Here is a 20,656-nt window from a genome sequence, read left to right as displayed (position 1 = left end):
TTGATATAAATATGATTGATTCTTACGAATCAATCCAACAATGTTATTTGGCACTACAGTTCCTTATATTCCCCCCATGACACCAACCCCCATCTTTCCAATCACTGTAGACAATATCACTATCCTCCCTAGCCCATGGCCTGGGTGTTGTCCTTATCTCTTTACTTCAACCTACATATTCACTCACCAAATCCTGTCAGTTTTACCTTCACAACATCGCTAAAATCCACCCTTTCCTCGCCGTCTAAATTGCTACTACCCTGATCTAAGCACACACCTTAATTCCTGCATCTGCCACCTCATTGACCTTCCCGCCTCCGGTCTCTTCCCACTCTAGTCCATACTTCACTCTGCTGCCCAGATTATTTTTCCTAGCGAAACTTTCATGTCTCTCCCTCTTCAAGAACCTCTGGCGGTTGCCCATCCGCCTCCACATCAAACAGAAACTCCTTACCATTGGCTTTAAAGCACTCAATCAGCTTGCCCCCTCCTACTTCACTTCACTGATTTCCCACTAAAGCCCAGCCTGTCCACTTTGCTTCTGTAGTGCCAGCTTGCTCACTGTGCCCTGATCTCACCAAAATCACCTCCGACCCCTTTCCCAAGTCCTCCTTCTGGCTTGGAACACCCTCGCCCTCCAGGTATGCAAAGCTACCACTCTTCCCCACCTTCAAAGCTTTATTAAGATTGCATCTGGTCCAAGAGGCCTTCCCTTATTAAACCCTCTTTTCTCCAACTCCCTCTCACTTGTGCGACATCTCTGCCCTTGGATCCATCTCCTTTGGGTATTTAATATTCACCCCATCCTCAACCCCACAGCACTTAAGTACATATCCATGAAAGATTTATTTTTATTAATGTCTGCCTCTCTTGACTGTAAGCTTGTTGCGGGCAGGGAATGTGTCTAACAACTGTGTTGTGCTTTTCCAAGAGCTTAATACAATGCTCTGCACACAGTCAGCACTAAATAAATATCACTGAGTGCAGAGCCTTGTACAAAGTCTTAGGGAAAGTACAATATAGCATCTCTGAGAAGCAGAGCGGGAGCAGGATGAAAACTTTCATTTAATAGGTGGGAATTAGACTTGAGAGAGGGGCACCACCCAAGTCAGGGGAGAAAGCTTAGGACTCCTGCCTCCCTCCTTGAGCTTTGCCCAATTGCTTTAACTGAATCAAGAGAGGCTCTTGAAAGACTACTTCCTCCCGACTGGCTGACCATCTGGAGAAGCGCTGGCTTGTGAGGCTGCCTTTGAAAATCTGCCTCTAAGCTACGTAGCCTGCTTGTTGGGTTGGGGGAAATCAATCCATGGTATTTACTGAGCACTTCCTATGTGCAGAGCACTGTACTAAGCACCTGAGAGAGTACAGTGTGACAGACTTGGTAGGCACGTTCCCTGCCCTCAGCAAACTTACAATCTAGAAGGGGGAAAGGATCTGTCTCTTGTCTTTCAGCCTGTAATGATCTGCTTGGTGGCTTCATGTAGATGTAGTGGGTAGAACACAGGCCTGGGAGTCAGGTGGTCATGAGTTCTAATCCCGACTCTGCCACTTGTCTGCTGTGTGATCTTAGGCAAGTCATTTCAATTCTGTGCCTCAGTTACCTCATTTATAAAATGGGGATTGAAACTGTGAGCCCCACATGGAACAGGGACTGTGACCAACCCGATTAAGATTAGCCAAGATCGTTGTAACCACCCCAGAGCTTAAAACAGTGTCTGGCATAGTGAATGTTTAACAAATACCCTCATTATTATTATTATTGCTCTGTCCTGTACAGTAAGGGCAATCAAATCTTGGCTGCAGAGTGGAAGGAGCAGATGCTGGAGAGTGGGGTTAGGGGATGGCTTTTCCCAGCATCTTTGCGCTAGAAGATCCCACATTTGTTGATGTGTGATTTCCCCCTCACCTTCTTCACCCCTTGAGGATTCTCACCCATTGTTTTCTTTGTCCTCAGGAACCATGTGGGGTTACAGGGCCACCGGCCACCTCTTCATTGGGCTTTTCATGATGATCACTGGTTGCTGGGGTAAGTCTTCTGCTCCAGACAGGGCCATCCTGAGTTTCTGGAGAGAGGCAAAAGTGTTGGCTGGGGAGGAGTTCAGATCTGACATCGGGAGTGGGCATCTGGGAGGGAGGAGGGAAGAAGCCCAAAACATCTCGAACCAACTCACCAGGATCCTTTTCCTGCTGCTGAATGACCCCCCAGTAAGACACTTGACCTCTTTGGGTCTCAGCATCCTTCTTGTTCATTCATTCATTCATTCAATAGTATTTATTGAGCGCTTACTATGTGCAGAGCACTGTACTAAGCGCTTGGAATGAACAAATCGGCAACAGATAGAGACAGTCCCTGCCGCTTGACGGGCTTACAGTCTAATCGGGGGAGATGGACAGACAAGAACAATGGCAATAAATAGAGTCAAGGGGAAGAACATCTTGTAAAAACAATGGCAACTAAATAGAATCAAGGTGATGTACATTTCATTAACAAAATAAATAAGGTAATGAAAATATATACAGTTGAGCAGACAAGTACAGTGCCGAGGGGATGGGAAGGGAGAAGGGGAGGAGCAGAGGGAGATGGGGGGGAAAAGAGGGGTAAGCTGCGGAGAGTTGAGGGAGGAGCGGTAGAGGGAGTAGAGGGAGAAGGGGAGCTCAGTCTGGGAAGGTCTCTTGGAGGAGGTGTTTTAAGTAGGGTTTTGAAGAGGGGAAGAGAATTAGTTTGGCGGAGGTGAGGAGGGAGGGCATTCCAGGACCACGGGAGGACGTGGCCCAGGGGTCAACGGTGGGATAGACGAGTCCAAGGGACGTTGAGGAGGTGGGCGGCGGAGGAGCGGAGCGTGCAGAGTGGGCGGTAGAAAGAGAGAAGGGAGGAGAGGTAGGAAGGGGCAAGGTGATGTAGAGCCTTGAAGCCTAGAATGAGGAGTGTGTCAAGCAGTAGTTATCCATGCTGAGAAGCAGTGTGGCCTAGTGGAAGAAGCACGGGCCTGAGAGTCAGAGGACCTGGGTTCTAATCCTGGCTCTGCCACTCACCTGCTATGTGACCTTGGACAAGTCATTTCAGTTCCCTGTGTCTCTGTTCCCTCTCTTACTTAGATTGAGACTGTGGCTGCCCCGGTATGTGGCCCCAGCCCTCCCACATTAGGGAGGAGCAGGCTGGACCATGGAGGGCTCAGCACCTCCAGTTCCTGTCCCCGTGACTCAATCCCCTCACCCAAGGAGTGTGCCCCTTGCCAATGGGGGCAAGCAATATGCGCCTGTGGCCATCCAACCAGCGGGCGTGCCCAGCATAGGGTAGCCCTCCACCTCAGAGCTCACTGCCCTCCCAAGAAGCAGTGTGCCAAGTGGCTACATCACACGACTGGGAAACAGGAGGCCTAGGTTCTAAACTCAGCTCTGCCACTTGCTTGATGAGTGATCTTGAGCAAGTCATGACAATATGGCCTAGTGGAAAAAGCATAGGAGTCTGAAGGACCAGGTTTTAATCCTGGCTCCACCACTAATCAGCTATGTGATCTTGAGCCACTCATTTCTTTGTGCCTGAGTTTCCATCTGTAAAATGGGGATTAAGACTGTGAGCTCCATGTGGGACTGGTCCAATCTGATTAGCTTGTTTATATCCCAGTGCTTAGTATAGTACCTAGTATTCTGTTTCCTCTACTGTCATGTGTTTTTATTTTATTAATGATGTTTGTTAAACACTATGTACCAGGCTAAGCTCCAGGGTAGATATAAGCTAATCAGGTTGGACACAGTCCCTGCCCCACATGGGGTTCAAGGTCTCAATCCCCCTTTTACAGATGAGACTGAGGCACAGAGAAGGTAAATGACTTGCCCAGGCGCAGCAGGCAAGTATGCTGCATCATCTTGTCAAACCCAAGATGCTTTATTACAGCAGAAATCCAATTTTGCCAGATGAATTCCTTGATGAAATTAGGGAGTAGCTGATCTGTTCCCATTAGCCCTTTGGGGCAGCCTTTGTAAATTCTGTACTGGGGCTGATGAGGGAGGCAAAGAAGAAGCTGGGATTAGAACCCAGGTTCTTTTGACCCCCAGGCCTATGTTCTATCCAGTAGGCTCCATGTGGGACAAGGATTCTGTTCTGATCATAATGTACCTACCCTGGCATTCAGCACAGTGCTTGATACATAATAGGTGCTCAACAAATAGGAAAAGTGATAGAAGAAGTAGAATAGTAGTAAAAGTGGTGCATTTCCCTGCCCTCGGGCAGGCCAGCTGCCATATGAAGGGGTGACCCGATTAAGGATTCTCAGATCTCGAGTCCCTCAAGGACTGAAGATCCATCATCATGTCAAACCCAAGATGCTCTGCTGCAGCAGAAATCCAGGTTTGCTGGATGAATTCTCTGATGAAATTAGGGAGTTGCTTTTCCTTCCCCAGTAGCCCTCTGGGGCAGCCTTTGTGAATTCAGGATTGGGGCTGATGAGCCTGGCCTAGTGGTAAGATCATGGGCCTTGGAGTCAGAGGACCTGGGTTCTAATTCTAGTTCGACCACTTGTTTTCTGTGTGAACTTGGGCAAGTCACTTAACTTTTCTGTACCTGCTACCTCATCTGTAAAATGGGGAATTAAAGACCGTGAGCCCTGTGTGGGAAAGGGCCTGTGTCCAACCTGATTAACTTGTACCTACAGAAGTACTTAGTACAGTGCCTGGCACATAAGCACTTAATGAATACCTCTTAAAAAAAATAGTGGAGAGAGGAGTGTTGGGGCTAGGCCCAGCTGCACCCAGGACTCTCATAAAAAGGCTAGCGCACCTTCCTTGTTCCCTACTCACCTTGCTCTGCCTGTCTAGCACAGCCAGGTGCCTCAGTTTCCCATTCTGCCATCCCTGACTTCCAGAAGAGTAGGAAACCCTCAGACACCAAGCTGAATCCCAATGACCTCTTGCCCCTCTGTTCCTGCCCCTCTCTTCTCCTGTTCCCAGAACATTACCTGTCTTCCCTTATCCTTCCCTCCCGCCCACCTTCTCCCTCACCTTCTCCTCTTCCCATTCACACGAGCATGTTTCCAGACAGCTCTGGGGCCCTCAGTTACCTGACACAGCCATTTTGCTCCCAGAAGACACAGTCCTTTTGCCATCGAGATAAGAAATCAGAAGCCACGCGCTAAATAAAACATCCCCTCTACCTGATCAAGGCCACTCGGCCTTCAGAGGGGAAGAGTGGGCCAGGGGCTTTGGATTGCGTGCCCCCTCGTCCTGAGGCCCTGCTTAGTATGGGGAGGGTGGTGGCTGAGAGCTGCTGCCCAGCTGCCCTTGGAGAGCTCCAGGTAACTCATTAGTGACAGGCCCTTAAAATTAAATTAAAAAACAGGCACCATTGATGCCAGCAGTCTTTTCCCTTTCCTTCCCACTGCACCTTCTCCCCACCCCGAGGCCCTCTCCATCCTCTGTCCCCCAACATCTGTCTACTTGAGGAGAGCACCAAGATTAGACTAGAGTCATTCTCCTTGGTACATTGGCCTGCCAACACACTCAAATGGGGGCTCTGTGGGTTTCCTTATGTCCAGGGAATGACACTGTTTAGTGTTGTATTGTCCCAAGCACTCAGTACAGTGCTCTGCACACATAAAGCACTCAATAAACACTATTGAATGAATGCCCCCATTGTGCAGATGAGAAATCTGAGGCTCAGAGAAGGGAAGTAATTTATCTAAGGTGACACAGCAAGTATCCGTTCAAACTGATCTCCCCCATCTCTTGCACCCCTCTTGTGCCCCTCAGCTCATCCCCCTCTCTCACCCATCTCCCTCCTTCCTCCCTCTGTCCCCTTTTCCTCCTTCTCTCCTCCCGCTCCCCTTCACTTTCCAGGAGGCTTGAAAATCAGGCAGGCACAGCCAAACTCATTCAGAGGGATCTTGGGCAGGGAAAAGGGCACCGCAATAGAGAAGCAGCGTGGCTCAGTGGCAAGAACCCGGGCTTGGGAATCAGAGGTCATGGGTTTGAATCCCGGCTCTGCCACTTGTCGGCTGTGTGACTGTGGGCAAGTCACTTCACTTCTCTGTGCCTCAGTTCCCTCATCTGTAAAATAGGGATTAATACTGTGAGCCTCATGTGGGACAACCTGATTACCCTGTATCTACCCCAGTGCTTAGAACAGTGCTCTGCACATAGTAAGCGCTTAACAAATACCATCATTGTTATTATTATTATTATTATTACAATGTATTCAGGAATGGAGGGAAGGTGGAATAGAGAAATGGTATAGGAATAATGAATGCCGGATCCCCAATCCAATTGAAATTGGTTTTTTTCAGTTATATTTATTAAGCATTTATTGTGTGCAAAGCACTGTACTAACAGCTTGGGAAAGTCCAAGATAACAACAAACAGACACATTCCTGCCCACAACGAGCTCACTGAATGGAGGCTTTTTTTGCTGGGTAAGGGGAATAGTTGGTTTGGGTTTTTGGGGTGTTTTTTTTCCAATGTCAGGGACACGGCCTGCAGGGCAGGGGCTGGATGGGGCTGGGCTGGGCTGCCCATCCCTCATTCATTCATTCATTCAATAGTATTTATTGAGCGCTTACTATGTGCAGAGCACTGTACTAAGCGCTTGGGATGAACAAGTCGGCAACAGATAGAGACAGTCCCTGCCGTTTGACGGGCTTACAGTCTAATCGGGGGAGACGGACAGACGAGAACAATGGCAATAAAGAGCGTCAAGGGGAAGAACATCTTGTAAAAACAATGGCAACTAAATAGAATCGAGGCGATGTACAATTCATTAACAAAATAAATAGGGTAACGAAAATATATACAGTTGAGCGGACGAGTACAGTGCTGTGGGGATGGGAAGGGAGAGGTGGAGGAGCAGAGGGAAAAGGGGAAAATGAGGCTTTAGCTGCGGAGAGGTAAAGGGGGGATGGCAGAGGGAGTAGAGGGGGAAGAGGAGCTCAGTCTGGGAAGGCCTCTTGGAGGAGGTGATTTTTAAGTAGGGTTTTGAAGAGGGAAAGAGAATCGGTTTGGCGGAGGTGAGGAGGGAGGGCGTTCCAGGACCGCGGGAGGACGTGACCCAGGGGTCGACGGCGGGATAGGCGAGACCGAGGGACGGCGAGGAGGTGGGCGGCGGAGGAGCGGAGCGTGCGGGGTGGGTGGTAGAAAGAGAGAAGGGAGGAGAGGTAGGAAGGGGCAAGGTGATGGAGAGCCTCGAAGCCTAGAGTGAGGAGTTTTTGTTTGGAGCGGAGGTCGATGGGCAACCACTGGAGTTGTTTAAGAAGGGGAGTGACATGCCCAGATCGTTTCTGCAGGAAGAGGAGCCGGGCAGCGGAGTGAAGAATAGACCGGAGCGGGGCGAGAGAGGAGGAAGGGAGGTCAGAGAGAAGGCTGACACAGTAGTCTAGCCGGGATATAATGAGAGCCCGTAACAGTAAGGTAGCCGTTTGGGTGGAGAGGAAAGGGCGGATCTTGGCGATATTGTAGAGGTGAAACCGGCAGGTCTTGGTAACGGATAGGATGTGTGGGGTGAACGAGAGGGACGAGTCAAGGATGACACCGAGATCGCGGGCCCGAGAGACGGGAAGGATGGTCGTGCCATCCACGGTGATAGAGAAGTCTGGGAGAGGACCGGGTTTGGGAGGGAAGATGAGGAGCTCAGTCTCGCTCATGTTGAGTTTTAGGTGGCGGGCCGACATCCAGGTGGAGACATCCTGGAGGCAGGAGGAGATGCGAGCCTGAAGGGAGGGGGAGAGGACAGGGGCGGAGATGTAAATCTGCGTGTCATCTGCGTAGAGATGATAGTCAAAGCCGTGAGAGCGAATGAGTTCACCGAGGGAGTGAGTGTAAATGGAGAACAGAAGAGGGCCAAGAACTGACCCTTGAGGAACTCCAACAGTTAAAGGATGGGAGGGGGAGGAGGCTCCAGCGAAGGAGACCGAGATCCCTCCCCATCGTGTGTGGCAAGGAGAGGACTTGGCGGTGCAGGGCTGGCCCTTCAGCCAGCAGCAGGGCTGTCAGCTCCTGCAACAAGCAGGCTTGGCCCCAGGTGGGATGTGGGAGCTTCTCTGGGCCAGAGACCCAGGAGATGTCAGGCTGCTGGGGAGGGGATCAGGGGGAAGGCAGGCTGCCGCCATCCTGAAGATTCCACCCTGTTGGTCATCAGGAAGTGATTTCTGGCCTGGCCTGGGGTCTGCAGCTGCAGCTTTCAATCCCTCGGCCCTGCCCCAGTCCAGTAAGAAGCAATGTTTACTTCCACTCCCTTACTGTACTGAGCATTCAGTAGTAATAATAATAATTGTGGTATTTGTTAAGCACTTACTGTGTGCCAGGTACTGAACTAAGCACTGGGGTGGATACAAGAAAATCAGGTTCGACACGGTCCCTATCCCACATGGGGCTCACAGTCTCAATCCCCATTTTACAAATGAGGTAACTGAGGCCCAGAGAAGTGAAGTGACTTGCCCAAGGTCACCCAGCAGACAAATGGTGGAGCTGGGGTTAGAACCCATAAACTTCTGACTCCTAGGCCTGTGCTCTATCCACTATGCCATAGGGTGCAGCAGGAGTCAGAAAAGTTCCTGGCTGCCCTGGAAGAGCTTACAATCTAATGAAACCCAGATAAGGGGCAAGCCCACTAGACTCTCCTCACGGCTCAGCAAACCCAGACCCCTCTTCCAGTCTGGGCAGTGTTGGTCTATGATCGTCTGGCACAATGAATTTCTCAGCAGCTGGGGAATGAGCTTGAGTGTGAACAGTGATTATGTTATTGATCTTTCCTGTCCTCCCAAGTGGCCCTAAAAAATTGGCAGGGACCTCAGGGTGAGCCGCCTCTATCCCCTTACCATAGCTCACGTGGTTGTCTGCAAGTCATGAGAGAATGCTTCAATTGCCTTCAGGGAGCAGGACCCTCAGCTGCTGCAGGGAAACCCTCCTGCTCCAATCCCCTGGGACCAGTAACCCCCTCTGGGCTGCATTTTTCAGCCCCCAGCCCTGCTCTGCACATGCAAAAACTGCCCACCCTGCAACTCTGTGATCAATGCCCGCAGATAGAAGGGAGTCTCACTGTTGACAGCTGTTTCTCTGCCAGAAGGATCAGTTTATGGATGCCTCCCCAGCTCTGCCACCTGCCCATTGAAAAGCAACATGGCCAGGTAGATAGAGCACAAGCCTGGAAGTCAGAAGGACCTGGTTTCTACTCCTGGTTTCATCAGTTGTCTACTCTGCGACCTTGAGCAAGTCTCTTAATTTCTCTGTGACTGTTACATCAGCTGTAAAATGAGAGTTAAAACTGAGTTCTATGTGGGACAGGGACTGTGTCCAAACTTTTTATCTTGTATCTACCCTAGTGCTTAGCACAATGCCTGGCACATAGTAAGTGCTTTTCAAATGCCATCATTATTATTCTCCTCCTCCCCTCAGGACAGAGTGAGGCTGGATGGACAATAGTTAAAGTGGGATGAGGTGAGGCGATCTCCGGAACATTCAGCAAATCCTTCTGGAGAGTGGTGGCAGCTGACCTTTCACTTCCTGCTGTGTGAGCCGATATGGCCCACTTCATACCCAAATCGAGGTCCGGGCCCTGGTAGTCCAACCCAAGTCAGGACTCTGCCACAGATCTCTAAATTGCAATTTGAGAAATTTGCCTCTCCTATGGGCATGGCAGGAACCAGTTTCCTCCTCCTCTCGCCCTTCTTCTCAGGCTGGATAAGCCCATGTCTTTTTCTTCCCCCATCCTGAGTCCCGGCTGCCTCGCCATCTGTTCTCCAAGACTGGCTCTGTGCAGGTCAACTGAGTGCAGTCCCCGAACGGAAGCAGGTACTACCTTGGTTCTCCTCCCCCACCCAACCCATGACCGCTCAGCTCCTCTGGTCCAGACGTGTCAACCCTAAAGCAACCCATCAATCACATTTATTGAGTGCTTAGTGTGTGCAGAACACTGTACTAAGTGCTTGGGAGAGTAGAATACAACAGAGTCGGTAGATGAATTGCTTGCCCACGTTGAAGTCACAGTCTAGAGGGGGACTGTGCAGTTCCTTCCCTCATGGGAGGGAGGGAGTTGAGCTCCTGCCATAGAGGGTCTCAGTGTCTAGTGGGCTGGGCTGCCCAGTGCCATCTCTCTGCCCACCTAGGAGGGCTTGGGGCAGGCCCTTTGGACACAGGAGGCTGTGACTACTTTCTTTTTTATGGTATTTATTAAGTGCTTACTATGGGCCAGGCTAATACAACCTAACTGGATACAATCTAATTCATTCATTCAATCATATTTATTGAGCACTTACTGTGTGCAAAGCACTGTACTAAGCACTTGGAAAGTACAATTCAGCAATAGAAAGACAATCCCTACCCACACCAGGCTTACAGTCTAGAATCTAATCAGGCAGGACAGTCCCTGTCCCACATGAGGCTTCCAGGCTTAGTCTCCATTCTACAGATAAGGTAACTGAGGCCCAGAGATGTGAAAGGACTTGCCCAAGGTCACATAGCAGATAAGTGATGGAGCCGGGATTAAAACCCAGGTCCTTCTGACTCCCAGACCTGTGCCCTATCCAGTAGGCCATGCTGCTTACCCTAGAGCAGCAGGAAGGAGGTGCCGCTCTTGAAGCGCGTTTGAATCGGCTGATCTCCCCTGTCAGATTGGAAGGGCAGGGAGAGGGTCTCTTTTGCTGGATATTTCAAAGCGACTGATACAGTGCCCAGTGCCCAGGAGGGACCGGATAAAAGTGCTTCAGGGTGATTAAATGTTTAGTGGTCCAAGAATAAGAATGACTAGGAATCAATCAACCCAGGCATCTAAAAATCCAAACCTGAGAAGGGAAAGCACAACGAAAGACAAAGGAAGCCCCAAATATTCCCACCGTGGTTTGGATTGGCACGGGTTTCGGCCGACACAGCGAAAGGGAACAAGCCGTAGGGAGAATGTGAGGTATCAATCAGGCCTTAAAAACAATAATTGCCATCTCCCCGGCCACTAATAGTAACCATACCTCCAGTCTCCCTTTCCCTGGTCTCTAGCTAGCAATGGAAGGGAAAGGCTCCCACCTGCTTGTCTCAGTCCTGTGCTACATAAATGAATCTGCAGAGTGAGATGCTGGACTGGGTGAAGCAGGGACCCGGGTAGAGAGTTGTGCTGTGGCCGGGTGGCAGTTCTCTCCCTTCCCTGGTTCACCCCCACTTAGAGACCCATTGAGAAAGAAGCCGAGTGGCCATGGTCAGTAGCAATCCTATTGGAAGGATGGGAAGAGATCATTCAGAAGAATCATGGCCTAGCAGAAAGAGCATGGGGCTGGGAGCCAGAAAGACCTGGGTTCCAAACCCGCCTCCCACCAGTTGTCTGCTGTGTGACCTTGGGCAAATCACTTCATTTCTCTGGGCCTCAGTTTCTTCATCTGTAAAATGTTCTACCTCCCCCTTAGGCTGTGAGCTCCATGTGGGACAGGGACTGGTCTGGTTTCACTATTTCGTATCTGTCTCAGCACTTAGTTCAGTGCTTGGCACAAGTTAGTACTTACCATATTATTAATTAATTATGGTACTTATTAAGCTCATTTAGGGCTCACAGTCTAAATAGGAGAGAGTAGGATTATTATTACTTTAATTTCCTTTTCTCTGCCCAAGCCATAACCTTTCATTCATTCATTCAATCGTATTTACTGAGCGCTTACTATGTGCAGACCACTGTACTAAGTGCTTGGAATGTACAATTTGGCACAGATAGAGACAATCCCTTCCCAACAATGGGCTCACAGTCTAATATCCCGGCTAGATTACTGGGTCAGCCTGCTCTCTGATCTCCCTTCCTCCTCTCTCGCCCCGCTCCAGTCTATTCTTCACTCCGCTGCCCGGCTTATCTTCCTGCAGAAACGCTCTGGGCATGTCACTCCCCTTCTTAAACAACTCCAGTGGTTGCCTATCAACCTCCGCTCCAAACAAAAACTCCTCACTCTAGGCTTCAAGGCTCTACGTCACCTTGCCCCTTCCTACCTCTCCTCCCTTCTCTCTTTCTACCGCCCACCCCGCACGCTCCGCTCTTCTGCCGCCCACCTCCTCACCGTCCCTCGGTCTCGCCTATCCCACCGTCGACCCCTGGGCCACGTCCTCCCACGGTCCCGGAACGCCCTCCCTCCTCACCTCCGCCAGGCTAATTCTCTTCCCCTCTTCAAAACCCTACTTAAAACTCACCTCCTCCAAGAGGCCTTCCCAGACTGAGCTCCCCTTCTCCCCCTACTCCCTCTACCACCCCCTCCCCACCTCTCCGCAGCTTAACCCTCTTTTCCCCTTTTCCCTCTGCTCCTCCCCCCTCCCTTCCCATCCCCTCGGCACTGTACTCGTCTGCTCAACTGTATATATTTACATCACCCTATTTATTTTGTTAATGAAATGTACATCGCCTTTATTCTATTTAGTTGCCATTGTTTTTACCAGATATTCTTCCCCTCGACTCTATTTATTGCCATTGTTCTCGTCTGTCCGTCTCCCCCGATTAGACTGTAAACCCGTCAAAGGGCAGGGACTGTCTCTATCTGTTGCCGACTTGTTCATTCCAAGCACTTAGTACAGTGCTCTGCACATAGTAAGCGCTCAATAAATACTATTGAATAAATACTATTGAATGAATAAAAGTCTAAAATCTGCAAATAGCTGACATGTTTCTTTTCCACAATGAGCACAAATGAGCACTTACCAAGTACAATAACTATTATTCTTATTTTGTGTCAAGCACTGGGGTAGATACAGGATAATCAGTCAGACACGGCCTCTATCCCACATGGGGCTCGCAGTCTAAGGGGGAGGGAGAAATATTATTCAATTCCTATTTTGCATATGAGGAATATGAGTCACAGAGAAGGGAAGTGACTTGCTCAAGGTCACACAGTAGGCACGTGGCAAGAGTTGGGATTAGAACTGAGGTCTCCTGACTCACTGGTCTGTGCTCTTTATATTTAGCAATGTGTGCTTCCTGTGCCCTCACTGTCTGGAGAGTGTTGGTGTTATATAGCCACCTTACAAATGGGGAGACTGAGTAAGAAGGAAGAAAATTATCAGAGAGATAATTGCTCTCCCCCACTTTCTTACCTTACTGAAGGAAGCCTTCCCTGACTAAGCCCTCCTCTTCCTCTTCTCCCACTCCCTCTGTGTCACTCTGACTTGCTCCGGTTCTTTCATCCTCCCTCCCATCCCCACAGAAATGTATGTATATATCTAAAGAGATATACACGCATCTCTTAGAGAAGCAGCATGGCTTACTGGAAAGAGCCTGGGCTTGGGAGTCAGAAGTCATGGGTTTCTAATCCTTGGCTCCGCTGCAATGTCAGCTTGTGTGACTTTGGACATGTCACTTCACTTCTCTGGGCCTCAAGTTCCCTCAACTGTAAAATGGAGATGAAGACTGTGAGCCCCACATGGGACAACCTGATTAACCTTCTATCTACCCCAGCACTTAGAAACAGTGCTGGGTACATAATAAGCGCTTAACAAATACCAACATTATTATATATCTGAAATTTACTCATTTAGCTATTTATAGTAATGCCTGTCTCCCCCTCTAGACTGTGAGCACATTGTGGGCAAGAATGTGTCTGTTGTTATTGTTGTACTCTCCCAGCACTTACTACAGTGCTTTGTACAGAGTTAAGCGCTCAATAAATATGAAATGAATGAATGAAAAGAGAAGGGAGGAGGAATGGTCTGCCGTGGGTTCCACTTAGTTGGTAGCAGAGCTGGGCTGGCCCTGTCTCCTCAGTGTGTCCCCTCTACTCTCTCCAGTTTCCCCCTAATTGGGGTGGCTTCTTGCCACTGTCTTCCAGGTCACCTCCCGCCACAGACCGACTGTAAGCTCGTCAAACGGCAGGGACTGTCTCTATCTGTTGCCGACTTGTTCATTCCAAGTGCTTAGTACAGTGCTCTGCACATAGTAAGCGCTCAATATATACTATTGAATGAATGAATGAATGACCTTCCATTCTTGACTGATATGTTCTCTTTGACTCTTCCTAGGTCAGATGAACCGGCTGCCGTTTTTCATCAATCACTTTTTTGACACCTACTTGCTGATCAACGAGGACACCCCCGTGGGTAAGTGCCTGTGCCTGCCAGCCTGGGCCGTCAGCCCGCTCCCCAGCTCTCCTCAGCAAGGTTCCTGTAGGGCCAGAGGAAACGGGTGGTGGGAGAATTCTGGCTGGAACTGGGACTGGGACTCCTCCAGAGACAGACTAAGGAAGGGTAGTTCTTGTGACCCGATCATCTGGAGGCTACACGGGTGCTGAGGTCACTCTCTTTCCTCCCCAGTAAATTGGGAACAGGGTGGGGACATGGTGGGGTGAGGCACTTAGACTGGGCCATGAGGAAGAATCTATTCGAATCATGTGTGTTGAGATTTGATTTATATTTACATCTGGGATTAATGGCAGCAGCAACTCATGACTCTAAATTGTGTCTCCTTTTCCCTGACCTGTGGTTGTTGTTTGTTTGCTTTTTTTATGGCATTTGATAAGTGCTTACTATGTGCCAAGCACTTGTACTAAGGTTGGGGTAGATACAAGTTGATCAGATTGGACACAGTCCCAGTCCCACATGGGGCTGACAGTCCTTAATCCCATTTTACAAATGAGTAAATGAGCACAGAGAAGTGAAGTGACTTGCCCAAGGTCACATAGGCAAATGGTGAAGTTGGGAGTAGAACCCAGGTCCTCTGACTTCCAGGCTTGGGCTCTATCCACCAGTCCATGCTGCTTCTCACAGGGGCAGGCTCCAATTTGCCTCCTATTGCCGACACCCATGACAACCATTCACGTTGGAAAAGTGTTCTCTATTCTCCAGCTCCCTGTGGGGCAGAAACTGTGTCTGATCTGTTTGTACTTAACAGTTCTCGATCCATATTAAACATTTAAGACCAGGCCTGTGGCCTCCAGGCGATCCACCCTGCTGTTTCAGCCACCCGCCCAGAGAAACTTTTCCCTGCACTGAACACGGACTGGGATGAGGCTCTGGGAGCCCCACCTGAGACCAGAGAACCTCCCTTATTCTCCTGTGTTCTGGAAGCACAGTTATAAATTTCAACCTCCTGCATTGCCACACTTTACAGGGGGAATCATTTCCAACCTCCTGTGGGAGAGGTCAAAGCACCCAATAGCTATCTAGCCTTTGCTCCTTTGTTGGGGCCCTTTTGGGGATTTCATCATGGCTTGGAGGTTCAATCATTTGTCATTCTTTATCCCTCCTGATTTGCTCCTTTCCACTTGTTCTTTTGTGGCAAACTAAAACCATGCTTCTGGCTCGTCCATTCAGGGTGACTCAAGACAGCAGAGCTTTCTCTGCAATGCCAAGCTCAGTGTCACCTTCCCCACTGATTGCAGCATTGTCTTTGAACCAGGGACCCCTTGATCCACACTACCACAACATGAACTTTGGCCACGGTGTTTGGGAAGTCTGTCCCGAGCCTGGGTGTGATTTGTTCTGTGATGGAGAAAGCGCTTGCACGCCACCCGCTCAGAGCAGACATCTCAATCCATTGACAAGCTGGGTAAAATACCATCAGAATCACTGAGAGTTGGTTGGTTTTGAGACCTTTGAAAGCCAAGAGTGAGGGAGTTTTTGTTTCTTGTGAAGGTTGATAGGCAACCACTGGAGGTTTTTGAGGAGGGGAGTGACATGCCCCGAGTGTTTCTGGAGGAAGATGATCCGGGCAGCAGAATGAAGAATAGACTGGAGTGGGGAGAGACAGGAGGAAGTGAGATCCGAGAGGAGGCTGATGCAATAATCCAGTCGGGATATTATGAGAGCTTGTACCAGCACGATAGCCGTTTGGATGGAGAGGAAAGGGCGGATCTTGGTGATATTGTAAAGGTGAGACCGGCAGGCATTGGTGATGGATTGGATGTGTGGGGTGAATGAGAGAGCCAAGTCAAGGATGACACCAAGACTGTGGGCCTGTGAGACGGGAAAGATGGTCGTGCCGTCCACAGTGACAGGGAAGTCGGGGAGAGGACAGGGTTTGGGAGGGAAGATAAGGAGCTCAATTTTAGACACGTTTAGTTTTAGGTGGCAGGCAGACATCCAGGTGGAGATATCCTGGAGGCAGGAGGAGATTCGAGTCTGAAGGGAGGAGGAGAGAACAGGGGGGAGATGTAGAGTTGGGTGTCATCTGCATAGAGAATGATAGTTGAAGCCGTGGGAGCAAATAAGTTCACCAAGGGAGTGAGTATAGATGGAAGAACAGAAGAGGGCCAAGAACTGACCCTTGAGGAACCCCTACAGTTAGTGGATGGGAGGGGAGGAAGGAATCCACGAAGGAGACCGAGAATGAGTGGCCAGAAAAGATGAGAGGAGAACCAGGAGAGGATGGAGTCTGTGAAGCCAAGGTGACATAAAATGTGGAGAAGAACGGGATGGTCGACAGTGTCACAAGCAGCTGAGAGGTCGAGGAGGATTAGGATAGAGTAGGAGTCATTGGATTTGGCAAGAAGGAGGTCATGGGTCACCTTTGAGAGAGCAGTCCTCGGTGGAGTGGAGGGGATAATAATAATGTTGGTATTTGTTTAAGCGCTTACTATGTGCCGAGCACTGTTCTAAAGCACTGGGGGTAGACACAGGGGAATCAGGTTGTCCCACGTGGGGCTCACAGTCCTTAATCCCCATTTTACAAATGAGGTAACTGAGGCACTGAGAAGTTAAGTGACTTGCCCACAGTCACACAGCTGGCAAGTGGGCGGAGCTGGGGTTTGAACCCATGACCTCTGACTCCAAAAGCCCGTGCTCTGGGATGGAAAACCAGATTGGAGGGGGTCCAGAAGAGAGTTGGAGTTGAGGAATTCAAGGCAGCGAGTATAGGCGAACTCGTTCATAAGGAGTTTGGAAAGGAAGGGTAGGAGGGAGATAGGAGGATAACTGGAAGGGGAAGTGCGGTCGAGAAGAGGGTTTTTTTAGGATGGGGGAGACAGGCATGTCTCCATGGGTGTGCACACTCAGGCTCCCTCACTATCACTGCCACCCCTCCCTGGGGTCCCAGCCAGGCACGACACCTCTGGTGGCAATCCTTTTCCATGGGAATGTTGAAGGTGCTGCTTCTTGGAGCTGTGCTGAGGCCACAGAGAAGGATCTGGATGGGAGCTGAGATACAGATAGCCTCAGTGCTAGTGCCTTGGCTTGCTGGATCTTCTCCTCATTAGACCTTTAAGGGCAAATGGTGTCCTTGTCCCTGTGGGTGGCCACTTTCCGTGGGGTCAGGACCCTGACCCCATCAGAGGTGGACTCATTCCTGGCTGTTGTGGTGCTGCCACCCCAGTCAGCCCTCCTGGCCTTGTTTGCAAAGATTTCTAGGCCCTGGGACATCAAGCTGTGGGTCAGATGGGTAGAGGTATGGGGGGCTGCTGGATGCAGGGGAAATTCCCAGTGAATAACAGGGCCCCTTCCTGGGCCTTTGAGCGGCCCTAAAACAGGTTTCTCTCTGAATTCAGAGCCTGGGAAAACTGTTGTGGGCCTCCTTTGTGGCAGAAAAAATGTCACCAATTCTCTGTAATTGGTTCTTTTCCAAGAGCTTAGTATACTGATCTGCACATGTAACTTGCTCAGTAAATACCACTGATTGGGATTGACTAGCCCAAATCCAAAGTTAGTTGTGCTTCAGATCAGGCCTAAGAAATCAGGAAATGATAAATAATGATGAGGATGATGATGAATAATGATTATTTTCTCAAGTGCCAAGCACTCTATTAAGTGCTGAGGTTAGTCAAAATAATCAGGTTGAAACACAGTCCCTCTCCCATATAGAGTTCACAGTCTAAGGGAGAGAGAGAACAGGTATCGAATCCTCTTTCAGGGAATGAGGAAATGAGGCACAGAGAAATGAAACGACTTGTCCAAGGTCACTCAGCAGGCAAGTGGCAGAGCCGAGATTAGAGTCCAGGTGTCAGTATCTGGCGATGGTAACCCTTTCTCCCAGGGCACCGTTGCCTACCACAGGGAACCATCTTCCATCCACCAGGTCTGGCCTCTGAAAGCAGACCCTCCCTCCCCGCAATCTTTCCACTGCCCTACCTTCTCCCCCCACCTCTTGTCCACCCCAAGACACCTTAAGCCAAGATTATAGCAATAATGCCCGCTCTAATCACTTACATGAGTAAATTAGTCTTGTCAGGAGCTATTAAGGCAGCGAGCACAGGATTCATTAGGATGGATCGGGCCCATGGAGCGGCTGGCACTGCTGCCAGTCTGAGCTGATTAATTTCTCCACAAACAGCATCAGTGCCCATCTGCTGCAGTTGAGCCCAGCGAGAGTAATTTTCAGGTGGGCTGCCCCCTCCCACACCCTCCTGTCAGTGATCTCCCCCAGTTGAAGTGAGATGTACAGACATTCAGGCCAGGGAGGAGGGAGCCGATGCCTCTGGGAAATGGCTCAATCCCGGTACCGAACTGTACTAAGCAGTAGGAGGGGAGGAGAGTGTGTGTTGTGAGCCCGAGGGAGAGGGAGTCTTCCTTTCACCCATATGTGTACACCACAAGCACATGTTGTCCCAAGCAGGGCGAGCACATCTCTTCATTTGGAAGAGCCTGCCCCAAAAGGGCCAGGTTGCTCTGACTAAATTTATCCCTGCTCAATAGTCAGGGCTGGGAGTTTACAGCCATATTCCTGCCTACACTTCTTCCACTGCAGCCATTTTGAAAAGAAGCCTGGTCCCCAGCATGACTGAGGCTAGGCAGGCAGCCCCAGCCCAGGAGGAAGACCACGTGCCTGTGCTGGGGATCAGTGCCAAGCAGCAGAGGAAGATGGTGGATGGTGCTATCGGCTCCCTGGGGCCATTTGAGGGAACAGGGCGAAGGGGCCTCAGGCAGTCGGTGGAGCTGGGAGAGAAACTGGAACTTGAAGGGGCCAGGACAGGCAGAGGCAACCTCTTGCCTCTGATGGCTAGGTAAGCTGTAGGGTGGGTGGAGCAGGATTTCTTACAAGAAGCAGCAGCCTTGCACTGCAAGCAGGAGGCTGCTGGGTAAAGACATGAGGAAGAACTGGGCTGTCATGGTGTTTAGATTCAGGCTACGAAGGAAAGCTGTGGTGGTTCCATCCAAGAAAAGGGTCAGTTTGCTGGCCTGTATGGAGACTTGGTGGTGTCAGGAAGTCTCTATCCATTCTGGTTTCTCCATATCCCCTTGGGCCTTCTCCCTCCTCTCTCTGACCATTACCTTGCCCATATGCCCCCCACCCACTTAGCTCCACAGCCCGTTCTCCCAGGTTACCACTGCTGACCGGATCCCTTCCCACAGACTCCTGAGGATGCCACCCTCACTAAAGACAGGAGGAAGACAATGTAGGACAACGATTCTTCTTCAGAATCCGGATCCACTTCTGCCAGGACGGATGGACATCTTCCAGACCCAGAAGTGCCACATAATTTTGAGGGATTGTGGTGTGAGGGATAGGGAAGAGGGGTTGCAACTTAAGCTACTGTCTGGCATCCCACGCTTGTAAAGTAATGGGCATGGAAATGCCACCAGGTCTTTCCTTCCCCTCCTCCCCACATCTGATTCTAGTATGAAGGGTGGGTGATTCTTGTGCACAGCAAGGCTTCTGGGGCCATGTCTACCGATGTCAGGGGGGCTATCCATCAATCATGGTGCATACTGAGCAGTTACTTTGTGCGTAGCACTGTCTGAAGCCCATGGGAGAATATGGATAGAGTCGACAGGCGCTATCTGCCTTGGGAACAAGGCAGCGGGGGTGAATCAGGGAGTTTGGAAGTGGACTTCTGACCACCCTCGCCCCCCCCCATCTTGGGCATGTGAGCTCTGCGAGAGGCCCCGGGGAACTGCAGCCAGCCCCCTCACTACCACTTCAGTCCTATACTTCACTCTGCTGCCAGATTATCTTTCTACAGAAACGCTCTGGACATGTCACCCCCCTCCTCAAAAATTTCCAGTGGTTGACGATTAAACCTTCATATCAAGCAAAACTCCTCACTACTGGCTTCAAAGCTCTCCATCATCTTGCCCCCCTCCTAACCTCTCCTCTCTTCTCTCTTTCTACAGCCCGCCACCTATTCTGTTTCTCTGGGTGCTAAACCTCGTCAATTGTGCTCATTCTCACCTGTCCCACCGGTCGACCCTGGCCTTCCTCCTCACATCCCACAAACTAGCTCACTCCCCCTTCAAAGCCCTACTGAAAGCCCCACCTTCCTCTAGGAGCCTTTCCCAGGCCGAGGCAACCTTTTCCTCTGCTCCCTCCTCCTTCCCCATCACCCCTACTCCCTCCTCTGCTCTACCTCCCTCCTCGCCCCACAACACTTCTGTATATATGACATTTATTATTCTATTTATTAATGATATGTATGTATTTATAATTCTATTTATATCGATGCTGATGATGCCATCTTCCTTTTTTGCCTTTTTTTTGTTCTGTCTCTCCTTCTAGACTGTGAACCCATTGTTAGGTAGGGATTGTCTCTGTTGTTGAATTGTACTTTCCAAGCATTTCCATGCGTTTGCCACAGAGTAAGGGCTCAATAATTACACTTGAATAATTAATTAACCACCATAAAGCTCCATGAAACCAATCAGGCATTCTATCGATCAACCTTATTTACTGAGCACTTACTGTGTGCAGAGCACACTAAGTGCTTGGAAGAGTGAAATATAACAGAATTGGTAATAATAATAATTATGGTATTAAGTGCTTACTATATGCCAGGCACTGTTATAAGAGCTACATTCC

At 49.9% G+C, this 20,656-nt stretch overlaps 1 protein-coding gene across 1 annotated transcript in view; it reads left to right on the top strand.

Annotated features, from left to right (window-relative positions):
- The first annotated feature begins 1,958 nt into the window (after positions 1-1,958).
- Positions 1,959-20,656, top strand: part of CDH23 (cadherin related 23) — a 382,425-nt gene continuing 363,727 nt past the window's right edge. The window contains exons 1-2 of the mRNA XM_039911511.1: positions 1,959-2,026; positions 13,954-14,031. Of these exons, the coding sequence (XP_039767445.1) occupies positions 1,960-2,026; positions 13,954-14,031 (145 nt within the window). The 5' untranslated portion in view covers position 1,959. The remainder of the gene's footprint in view (positions 2,027-13,953; positions 14,032-20,656) is intronic.

Source organism: Ornithorhynchus anatinus, chromosome 3, assembly GCF_004115215.2.
Source record: "Ornithorhynchus anatinus isolate Pmale09 chromosome 3, mOrnAna1.pri.v4, whole genome shotgun sequence".
In the NCBI taxonomy this organism is placed as follows: domain Eukaryota; kingdom Metazoa; phylum Chordata; class Mammalia; order Monotremata; family Ornithorhynchidae; genus Ornithorhynchus; species Ornithorhynchus anatinus.
The sequence above is the reverse complement of the archived record's forward strand: the minus strand, read 5'-3'. Positions and strand labels throughout refer to the sequence as shown.